The sequence below is a fragment of the Peromyscus maniculatus genome, chromosome X, assembly GCF_049852395.1.
Source record: "Peromyscus maniculatus bairdii isolate BWxNUB_F1_BW_parent chromosome X, HU_Pman_BW_mat_3.1, whole genome shotgun sequence".
NCBI classification, from domain to species: Eukaryota; Metazoa; Chordata; class Mammalia; order Rodentia; family Cricetidae; genus Peromyscus; species Peromyscus maniculatus.
The window spans coordinates 129,578,124-129,590,376 of record NC_134875.1 but is presented as its reverse complement, the minus strand read 5'-3'; the positions used below and the strand labels follow the sequence as shown (position 1 = coordinate 129,590,376).

The 12,253-nt window shown below is 34.8% G+C and overlaps 1 protein-coding gene across 20 annotated transcripts in view; it reads right to left on the bottom strand.

Moving 5' to 3' along the window:
• Cask (calcium/calmodulin dependent serine protein kinase) overlaps positions 1–12,253 on the bottom strand; it is a 332,948-nt gene that overhangs the window by 260,935 nt on the left and 59,760 nt on the right. For 10 of the 20 annotated variants that reach the window (XM_076561547.1, XM_015995778.3, XM_006976881.4 and 7 more), the window contains exon 2: positions 5,630–5,742. In XM_076561547.1, the coding sequence (XP_076417662.1) occupies positions 5,630–5,742 (113 nt within the window). Of the gene's footprint in view, positions 1–5,611; positions 5,743–12,253 lie in introns of all 20 variants that reach the window. The other 10 variants (XM_015995775.3, XM_015995781.3, XM_076561546.1 and 7 more) reach the window with 1 other exon arrangement.

Below are 12,253 nucleotides of genomic sequence, written 5' to 3'. Positions count from 1 at the left end.
GTTTATCTATGTAGAGTTTACTGAACTTCTGTGTCATTATTTTCCTCAAGGGTTTCTTCAAAGATTCTATTTCCTCTTCTCCTATCATCTCAGCACTCCTATTATATTTATTTTGTATGCTTGAGGGCTTTCTGCAGGTCTCTATTTGGCTTTTTCCCCCTTTCCTCAACTATATAATCTTAATGAGCCTGTCTTCAAGTCTTCTGGTTGTAATTCTTTCTTCTGTCTGTTCAAATCTGCTGCTTTTTCATTTGGATGATTTGCTTTTCAACTTCGAAATTTCTACTCTGTACCTTTTCTTTTTGCTTGTGTAGTTTCTATCTCAATGCTTATATTTTCTATTGGTCAGGATATTACTTTCATACCTTCTTTTACTCATTTTATACTGGTTTCCTCTACTTTTGTGAGCATATTAAAATAACTAATTAAAATATCTGCATTTGCTTATGGATAATTCCTAGTTGCTTGCTCCTTTCAACTGCTTATGCATGAATAGTATTGTTGTTGTTGTAGCTTCATTACATGCAAACCTCATAATTGGCTATTTTTTATAACTGGATATTTTTAACCATAATATCATCTGTAAAATCAGAGTATTCTATCCAAGACTTATTGTTGTTGCTGCTCTTTATTATTGTTCTTTAAAATAATTGATTGGGAAGAAATCCTGTTAAGTCTGTATTCTTTCTTATGTGTGCCTAGTGAATCCTTGATTGGTTTGCTTAGGCTTTTCTTAAGGGCTTTGGAGGCAGTTTTACCAGTTTTCTCTCCCCAGCAATTGCTTACTTCTTATTGAACCTTGGAAAGAGAATTTTATAATTTTCTGAGCTTCCTAAACCTTATGAGTTTCACTGGTCTTCTCTTTCCTCTAGGAGGGAATGTTTGAACTTATAGGAAATACCTACAAAATGATGATCTTTAACTAAACAATCATTATTCAAACTGTGGTTATGGACTGGGAGTAGAGTACATTGGTACATCATATACTTAGCATGCTCAAAGCAATGGTTTCAACCCCTAGCACCAAAATAAGTAGGTAAAAATAAAAGTAACTCAGAACTTTGGAATTCAGTTTCTAATTTCTATCTATTTTATATCTTTTAATATCCTTATTTGCCTGAATTAATTTTGATACTATTTTTAAAACAAAATCTAATTAGTGACTCAGCAGAATAAGAGACAAAAATATATTAATTAAAAGTTCAAAAATAATCTAGGAATTTCACTAAAGGATGTGTCTATATGACTTTGTACATGTGTAGATGAAAATATCTTCCAATCAGGGGCTGGTGAGATGGCTCAGTGGTTAAGAGTACTTCTTGCTTTTCCACAGGATCCAAGTTTGGTTCCCAGCACCCATATCAGGTGGCTTATAACTATCTGTAACTCCAGTCCCAGGGGACTTCTTCTGGCTTCCACAGAAACTCATACACACATTTGTACAGATATATACATATAAAGATAAAATCTTAAAATTTTCATTACATTTCTTTCTTTCTTTCTTCTGCGTACGTGCGTGCGTGTGTGTGTGCGTGTGTGCGTGCGTGCGTGCGTGCGTGCGTGTGTGTGTGTGTGTGTGTGTGTGTGTGTGTGTGTGTGTGTAGGTCAGAACATGACCTTCAGGAGTTGAGTCACTCCTATCATGTTGGTTCCTGGGATCATGGGATCAAACTAAAGTTGTCATGTTGAGAGGCAAGTGCCTTTACCTGCTGAGCTATCTCACTGGCCACACAACAAAAATACCTTAATATAAATTCACTTAGCTTTCATTTAGTAGAAACCTTTTACTCATCTCATAAGCAATTTTACATCTTTATACATAAGGAGGAAGAAATTCTAAACCATTTAGGAGTGCTATTTCTCAGAATCTTCTAAAAACTTAAAGGAAAATGAACACATACATAAAAATCTGTTTTTATTTTAAAGGGATTATTGGATTTGTGCAATATGAAAAACCCTATTGAACAAAACATTAGAATATTGATGGCAAAAAATAAAGAATAAATATTCAAATTATAATATGGACTCTTCAGTAAGGCAATACAAATTTAAAATTTATTGAATCACATAGTGATCTTGATTACTATTTTATTTCAAATTTAAATTTGTATGTTACTTATATAGAATTTACTACATATTTTTCTAATAAGATCAAATTATAAAAATGCTCCCAGGTGATCCTCATCAGACATATGTACTCATATTTGTTATTATTTGCTTTCTTGAGACATGGTTTTATGTAGTAGTTTGACCTCAAACTTACTAAGTAGCCAAGGATGACCTTCAACTCCTGATCTTCCAGCCTCCACCTAATTTTTAGATTACAGTCCTCTTCAACCACATCTAGTTCATAATATATTTGAAAAAAGATATGGTAGCAGGAAGAGAATGGGCCATGACAACGGTCAAATAAACCACAAGCCAAAGGGAGGAGAGCTATGAGTAAGGGCAGAATAAGTGATAGGATGGAGTTTTAAATGATTCGCTGCTTAAGAAATTGTCTTAAATAGCTAGAAGTCAAAGCTATTTCTAGATACTCTTACTTGAACTTATGGGCTCTACTTTACTGTGCTAACACTTCACTTCAAAAATTGTTTCTTCTTAATACTGTATATCTTATATGCTTTACTGTGGAACAGATTGTTTTTGTACCATAACAATTTGTAAATGGAATAGAAGAGAAGGAATCAGACATTTTTTGCTTATAGTAACTAGAAAAGGGGTGAAAAGAAGTTGGGCAGAAAGGTCATAAAGGGGTCAATATTGAGAGATTTTATATAATAATTTAGTATTTATAACATCTATTATACGTCTTATAAAATGTGGCTAAGTCGGAAGGATGTAAGCTAGTGTGAATAAGAGCAACAGAGGGTATGGGATTTCCATTACAAAAAAGTGAGATGGTACTATATGTGAAATTTGATTCTGTTTCTTGCTTAACTTACAGTAAGTCACTGTGCTGAAAAAGACAGGATAAACTAAAGGGTAATACCATGAATATGCCAATAGCATAGTTTCACTAGAATACCACTGAATTCTGGCCCAAACCAGACAACACCATGAGTAATATGAAGAATTCAAATGGGTATCATTTAAAGTCTATAGGTGTATAACATTGATAGAAAAATAGTACCAGATTTCAAGTGGTTCAAAGAGACATAAAGGATCAACTGAATTCCTTGGTCTTACTTTCAAGGCAGAACTTGACATTTTTTTATCACCAAAGCAATGAAGGCGTGACCTACAACTTCACTGATAAGTTCATATATGTGTCATATTAAGTAGAGATAGAACTTCAAACCAGGGATATAAATAAATTATATGTACTATCCACCTTCCTTTTTTAAAGTTTGGTGTTTGACCCTCTGACTAAGTGGGGTTTTTGTTTGTTTGTTTGTTTGGCTTGTTTTTTTGAGACAGGGTCTCACTATATAGTCTTGGTGTCCTAGAACTCATTATGTAGACCAGGATATCCTTGAAATTCCAGGGATCCACCTGTCTCTGCCTCTGCCTCCTAAATTCTAGGATTAAATCACCATGCTCTAAGTGGTAATAGAGATTCACTCTCATATTCTGGGTCTAGAGTTCCAGAGATCTGACTAAAGAAATCTGTCAATAATCCACCATAGACAAATGAGGAAGGAGTTGTCTTCTTTAAAAATGTCTTTAGTTTGGAAAGACACGGAATTAGGTATAATGATAAGACAAATCAAATCTTTGATATTAAAATTTGGGGCTAAGAAATAAACTACAAGTGTTCATTTTAATTATCTGTAATATTATATAAGAGGATCTCACTGCTGTTATGGTAATTTAATATAGGTGATTGCATAATTGATTTAATATTTCTAATTTTAAATTAGAACCTTATTAAGTTTGCAAACAATATCAGAACATTTTTTTAAAGTTTCAAAACATCTACTAGTTTAATAATCAGGTTTGTACAAAATTATTTCAGCGCTTAGGAAGGTCAAAGCAAATTAAAAGTTAAGAGAAACAGTACTTGCCTAGCTTACCTGAAGCCCTGGGATTTGAATCCCAACACTACAAAACAAACAACACAACCAAACATAAAACAAAATAGTTCAAAGAAAAAAAAATCAACTGTAAAGTCCACTGAAAGGTAAATTTTACATTTTGCTAAGTATATAAAATAACCTATATTTAAAAGCATTTAATGGCCAATTCTGACAATGAAATTATGAACGATAAAACATCTAAACTTTACCGTAAGACTTTTTTCCCCCAGCAGTGTGGTCATGTTTATTTAATCTAAAGGTATGCATATCCTTTAACCTGGAAACAAATCAGTAAGGAATTCTTTCTTTCTTTTTTTTTTTTTTTTTTTTTGGTTTTCCGAGACAGGGTTTCTCTTGTGTAGCTTTGCGCCTTTCCTGGATCTCACTTGGTAGCCCAGGCTGGCCTCGAACTCACAGAGATCCGCCTGCCTCTGCCTCCCGAGTGCTGGGATTAAAGGCGTGCGCCACCACCGCCCGGCAGGAATTCTTTCTTAGTAGTAACTTAAAGAAAACAGTTTGTCAAAAGATTTATTTATTTTTATTTTATTTGTATGGAGGTTTTGCCTGCTTGCATGTCTGTGTACCAAGTGCATAGCTGGTGTTGACAGGGACCAGAAGGGGGCAGCAGTTCCCCTGGGACTGGAGTTACAGGTGGTTTGTGAGCCCTCCTGCTGAGAATCAAACTTGGGTCCTCTGGAAGAGGATGAAGTAGTAATTTTTAGGAATCTTCTAAAACATTATATTGATAATAATAATTTTAAGAGTCACAAAATACTTAAAAGTAATCAACCTGAATAAAAATCTATAGGAATAGATTAAGTTAGAGCTCACGGTGTGTGAGATTCTACTTTCCAAAACAAAATAATTGGATAAAACACAAATGGGATACTTCACCTTGAATTTTCTAACCTACGCTCTCAATTGCACTGCTTTAAGATTAAAAAGTAAAAGACTAAAGGAAGCTGTGGAAGTCTAGAGTTAGTAGATAGGCTAATTAGAAAAGTCAATATAATAATCAGCCTTGTTACCTTTAGTGTGAATCATGGCACATATTTAAAAAACAAGTAACTTTAAATGCACACATATATAACAATATCTTAAACTATAATTCTAAGTCCTACAAATTCTAATACTACTGACCTTTCAACTTTCACAAATACTATGTGATTAAGCCAAATGTGAATCAAGTTATCAATCTTCTAGTTATACTAGATAGTAATCATAGAGGCAGTAAATTATATTTAGAAGGACCTTGGCTGTTCTAAATCTTCAATTATCATTCTTGCAATTACTTCCATTCCTACCTTACATCTCATACAACAGGACTCAAATTAAACCCTAAAAAATACATGTCCATATTTCATTCCCTTTCCAGCAAAAAAGACAAGCTCATAAAGATCCTAGATGACTATAAGCCTTCCATATTTCAATGCTATCTTTTAGATTTCTGAGTAACTGTTTAAAATGGAGCTCAGACTGTCTCCACCCACTTCCCCACTACATCACACCCTCTGCTTCCCCACCCCCCAGATGAGGATAGGTTGATAAATGGATTTTGGAGATGGAATAAAGCCAGACATCAAATAACTTACTTGAAATCCATCTCTTACCTTCTGTACTTAACCCTGGACTTGATGTGAACTTGGCTACATCAACAATTTTTACAGCAAATTGTTGCCCAGTTTCTCTGTTGATACATCGTCGTACAACACTAAAGGGACCCCTAGAAAACAAAAAGTCAATTTTAGTTCACTGGTTTTACATTTCTCTTTTTGATCAACATCTTACTGTGTTTCCTTATTTACCACAGCCAAACTATATAGCAAGTGACCTATCATATTTTAATATTCATATAGAGTTTCACAATAAAGTTTAATGTAATTTTGAACATTATTATCTAATTCAAAGGTAACTCATCATTTTAAGATAGTTAAAACAAAAAGAATGGAAGCCAAATAATTAGGTTTTCAATTCAAGATAATTAAAAAAAATTCTAAGTAGTATCCTTATATTCAAGGCAAACAGTAACTAGTAATTCCATATAATTATGAACAGCTTACACATAGGGAAATTTGTAGATGTGGTAGTATACAGAGACATACTCCTTTTGTTTAATTTGAGATTGTACTTTAATTACAACATCTCTCCCTTCCCTTTTCTCCCTCCAAATCCTTCCATACACCCCTTCCCACTCTCCTTCAAATTCATGACCTCTTTTTCATCAATTGTTATTGCATGCATATAAGACATACTCTTTTGGAAGCAGAAAGTTAAATCATTGCTAACACTTCCTCTTATCTTGTCCAGAAACCCAATCTTTACTACCATATCCTACTGAGTATCTTTCTATCACTTCTGAACATGTCATGTCATCAAGTTTTCAAGCTATCATTTTTTTGCTGTGACTACTGAAAAGGTTTCTCATTCATTCTTGTAGTGTTTTAGAAAAGAAAATCTGATATGTTCTCACTTATAATCCCAGAGAAAAAGTTTTACACACACACACACACACACACACACACACACACACACACACACCTAATCAAGAACCAAAATACAAAACATATAATTAATTACTACAGAAAATAAGGAAAAAAGAATCTTCAACAAAATCTAGACAGCAGTATTGAGCACAAAGAAAAAGCCCTGTATGATTTCGTTTCCATCAACCTCTCTAGTCTGACCAAAAATCTCAGAGAAATCCTCCATTATTCTAAAACTTCAAATCAGAATTGTTTTAAAGAGCCATAAGAAATGAACTGCCTTAGCAGTAAAAGTCACTGTACTAGTCTAGTGATTTGCTTACCTACTGCTCCCTTCAATCTTCATCAGTGACTCAATACTTGCCACACAGCTGGATATGCATGGTGAAATAAAATGTTAATACCTGGGTCCAGGAAGCGCGCGCGCGCGCACACACACACACACACACACACACACACACACACACACACACACACACACACACACACACACAAGTTCTTTGAGATGAAGTTATCAAATAAGTGTCAGAATTCAAGATAACCTAAAGACAGACTTGTCGTGTAGAATTGGCACTTCAACTATGACAGAACCATTAAATTCAGAAGCATATGTGCATATATACATTTTTTTTTTTACTTTCTAATGGTGGAAGAGAGACAAGAGAACACTTTTATTGGCTTTTATAAAATACTTTTATCTGTGCTCAAGGTACATAGGAAGAAAAACATTTATATAGTGCTCCTTTAACTTGTAATACTGTTTCTCTTTCTTTATTCACTTGGAGAACAAGCAAATGAATTTAATCTAACCTAAACATAAATTTTTCTTACATTAACACCATCATCATGGCCATCAGTTACATCCAACTTCAAATCTTTCCACAAACAGCAAAGCTAACATGGAAGGGAAAGAAGGGCTAATGATAACTTTCAGATCCAAACTCTACAGAGAGAAAACCTTTTACATAATCACTCAAAACATCAACAAATATTCCTCTGTAAAGTATACCAAAGTGTTTCCATTTTTAACCTGGATGTCTACTTGTGATTATTCAGTCTGACAATAGCATACAATTTCAGGAAATATTTAACATAATCAGATTTGGGCCACACAAAACCCCTTAGGGGTATATATACATTTGTGTAGTATATTATATTTTCCAACTTCTGTTTGTAGAATTCTTTGTGGTCAATCCAGTCAATTTTTAAAACACTTTTCCTGCTTGAATGAAGGTAAGGAAGAAAGCATAAGCTTCTCGTGCTATCCTTTTATAAAATTAAGATAGATAAGGAAAAAGGAGAGAAAAGGCAATGAGACAACAAACCACCTTTTAAAATTAGGAACACACATATACACACAAAACAACAACAACAATTAAAGAAAAAAGAGACCATGAATTTGAAAGAGAACAGCAGGGTAGTACATAATAGGAGGACTTGGAGGGAAGAAAGGGAAGGGAGAAACCATGTAATTATAATCATCTCAAAATATTTTTTAAAATCTAAATAAAAATCAAATTTTTATTGAAATCTACTAATCCATTAAGCTAATTTAATGAGGTTGAAAAAGGAGTTCATTATGAATTCTTCAAGACCTGAGCACAAGTCATAAGTAAAGCATGTTAAAGGGAGTTTTCCTTAATAACATACAGGAAGCTAACAAAGGTTAGCTGAGCCAAATTTAATAACCTTAAAAGACATCAAACCATACTCTTAAGATTGCTTGTGATTTCCTTCACAACTTGAAACTCATCAGATACTAATAAAAGATATAATTTGAGTTGGTCTTTTACGAAAATGCAAAGGGTATTTAATAAACAGTGTTAACATATAGCCACATTATATGTATTAGTTATATTTGGTTGATAGTTTAGGGAACAATAAAAATTCAAGAAGAACATATTTCAGTTTGGCTTGTACCCTTTCTTGACACTTGACATTTTTACCTTAATTTTAAAAAATGTACTGCATAGTCAATTCTTGAGTATTGATGCAGAACAAAATAAGTCATTATCTTTTTCTACTAGGGTACTGACCAAAATAGAACACTAACTGACACTATTTCAGATTTGATTAAACATTGCTGGGGGAGAGAATTTCTTTCTTTCTTTATTTTGGATGATGTGTCCACTGGTAGGCTCCCCATGCACCAGCGACTAGTGGGCTCCCCATGCTCCAGTGACAGCCTTGTACTCATGCACATATGGGCAGCACTACTGAACTTAACGATTCATTAAATAAAAAAATGGCATGAAGTTGGGAAGGGCTGTGTTGGAGATATTGAGGGGACTAGAGAGGGAGGTTAGGCGTAAATAGAATCATATTTCATTCTGTACATGTATGAGATTCTCAAAAGAAAAACAAAACAAAACAAATATCTGCACACACACACACACACACACACACACACACACACACACACACACACACACACTTTCCATTCAACTCCTTACAAATACTAAATATTGACTTGAATAGTAGCACAGAGTTCTTATTGAGGCAGATGGCTATTTACATAATTCTATGTGTTTTAAAATTTTTAATTAAATTTACTATTCGAGAATTTAATACATGTACATAATGCATACTAGCCACTCTTAATCTCAACCTCTCCCATCTCACTGCTACTCCTATATACATACACCACCTCTTTCCTACAACTTTCTCACATTCATGTCTATTTGTTGTTCTTTGTGACCTACATGGAGCTATCTGTTGAAGCCTAGTGGATATATAATTAGAGACAATTACTCCCATTCCCAAACCTGTCAATAGCCAATAGTGTAACAGTAAGATGTATGAGTCCCTTCTGATTCCATGACTATTAACATGGCCTGTCTTATGTGGGCCAGTGAGGGTAATTGCAGTTGAGTTCATGTCTGTGACAGTTGTATTGAGTCCACAAGATGGCATCTCACAAGCTTTCACTTTATCTTCTGGCTTTTTCATCTTCCTACACCCCTCTTCTACAGTGTTCTCTTAGCCTTAGAGGGAGGAGTGTAAATGTCTTGTTTAAGACTGAGTCTTCAACCATCACCTATTCTCCGAATATCAGGGATCTATGAATCTAGTCTCTACATCCACTGCTGTACTTTGTAAAGAGAGGCTTTTCTCACTAAGGTTGAGAGTATCCTTTGTCAATGGGTATTAACACACATATTTAGAAGGCCATTTGATGCTGTATCAATTTAATTACCCCAGTTGGGCCTACAACCTCCTCAGGCATAGGTTGTTAAGTGGGCTTACTGTACTAGTTGTGGGTTCCCTTCTCAGGAACACGCCTCAAATCTATCAGATGGCAGTTGGTTATTATCCCCACAACAATTGTGCCATGATTGTACAGGTAGGCACATCTTGCCGGGCAGGTTTTTTTCCCTGTTTGTAGGGTACACAGATGGGTAAGACCAATGACACCTTTTCTCTACCAGAAGTCTGTAGAGTAGCACCTTGAGAGTAGCCAGCAGGGAGCAAGTTTCCAGCTCAGTTTCAGCTTGCTTTCTCTCTATCTTGCAACCAGGGTATGCAGTGTCTTTAGAAAAAAGGTTGTACTCCCTAATGGTGGGTAACGAAAAGTACTGACAGAACCTGTGTTGTGTTGGGGACCTTTGAGGCTTCCTTGATGAACTCCCACCCATACCTGGGATTGGAAATCTTGCTTTAGCAACCTACTGCTTCTAGGAGTATCATTATCTCCCAGATTCATTCCCATTTGAAAGATCTCAAATAAATAACTGAATGATACACCTCAAGTCTTAAAGAAGCAAGAACAAACCAAGCCTGAAAACACTAGACAGAAATAAGATCAGGGCTGGGCATAAAGGAGGCAGAGGTAGGCAGATTACTGTGAGTTTGAGGCCAGCTATGTAGACATAGGAAGTTCCAGGCCAGCCATGTTTACACAGTGAGACCTTGTCTCAAAAAATTTAAGATCAGAGCAGAAATTAATGAACTAGAAACAAACAGAGAAATAAATATAATGTAAAGAATTATTGAAACAAAAAGTTGTTTCTCTGGAATGATAAGCAAGATTGGCAAACCTTTTTGTCAATTTAACCAAATGAAAAGACAATGAATACCAAATCAATAAAATTAGATACAAAAAGTGACATGTTACAACAGATAACAATGAAATCCACACTATCTTGAGGACATACCTTATATCTATATTTTACTAACTTGGAAAATCTAAAAGAAACCGATGAATTTTCAGATGCACATGCATATGACCTACCAAAATTAAACCAAGATGAAATGAAAATTTAAGTGTGTGTTATACACACACACACACACACACACACACACACACACATACACACAGCAACAAGATTGAAACAGTAATAGTCTCCCAACTAAAACTATCTCAGAAACAGATAGATTCACTGCAGAATTGTACTAGATCTTCAAAGAACTAATACTTGATACTATGCAGATTATTGATACTACGCAGATTATTCCACAAAATAGAAAAGAAAGGAACGTTTCCAAATTATTTTTATGCAACCAGTATTTCCCTGATACAAAAGCTAGATAAAGAAACAGCAACAACAAAACCTGTTAGGTAAAAGATCAATTAAAGTGGAATATAATGAGTATTGTTATGTCTGCTAGAGTTCTGGAAAGATTATAACTGCCCTATGTAGACACAGAATACTCGCCTTCACTTTTCATTTATAAGAAAAGTTAAATGTAGGCAATAGACAATTCTGATATAAAAGCTAAATACATTTGAAAAAAGAGACTAGAGTTATATGAAACGGTTACGAATTATGCTAGTATGTTGCTTTCCAGAATACCAAGATAAACTGAGCACAGTGCATCTAACTTATTTCCCAAATCTCCTGAAAGGAGTTTAAGAAAAGGACTGGGAGAACAAGAGAGGTGAGATAGTAAGAATCGAATTCGCAGAGTAAGAGCATACATAGATGCAGTGATGTTAACTGATCCAGCAAACTTGGGAGAGCTGATTTAGAGAAAACAAGGAAGACTATTTGAAACCAAACCCATTTACATTACAGAATAATCAAGAATCTCATGAAGCTGGAACTAGAAGAAATATGTTAAAGAAGCAGTTTATGAACAGTCTCAGTCATTTTCCCTAACAAATGGACGTTGAAAGTTGGATCTTTACCCCAAGACAAGAGATGTCCAGTGGAAAAGAAGAAAAGATAATATGAAGTTCCCTATATCATCCAACTATATCCCAGCATCTTACACTGTGGGATGTGACCCTATGAACCACAAAATTGAATGTGACACAGACACAGCAGACACACAAAAACAATTACGGTGAAAGGCTTCTTCTCATGCCCAACAACCATCCAAAAGATGAATTCACAACCAAATGTGCAATGAGTCTGAGGTGTTGATGGCAGCAGTCACTGGCATTGTGTCACAGCTTTGCCCATTGGGCCTCCTAAAACACCTTAGCTCAGATTTGAGACTGGTGTTCTGAACTCCAGTGCATTTAGTGTACACAGAATGCTTTCTGCTCTTATAGAAACATGTTTCCTACTCTGACTCCTGAGCATGTAATAAATTAGTAAGTATACCTTTGGATTGGATTGGGTTAGAATGACTGACTTTCAAAATCGCTGTTTGAGTTTCTGACTTGAATTTCATTTAAAAATATCATTAAATGCATTTTAGTTTGGTATCAGGACAGAATTTCTAACAATGTCCTAAACACATTCCTATCCATGTATTTATGCAAAACAATGATCTCAGCATTGACAACTGTAAAATCAGTATTAA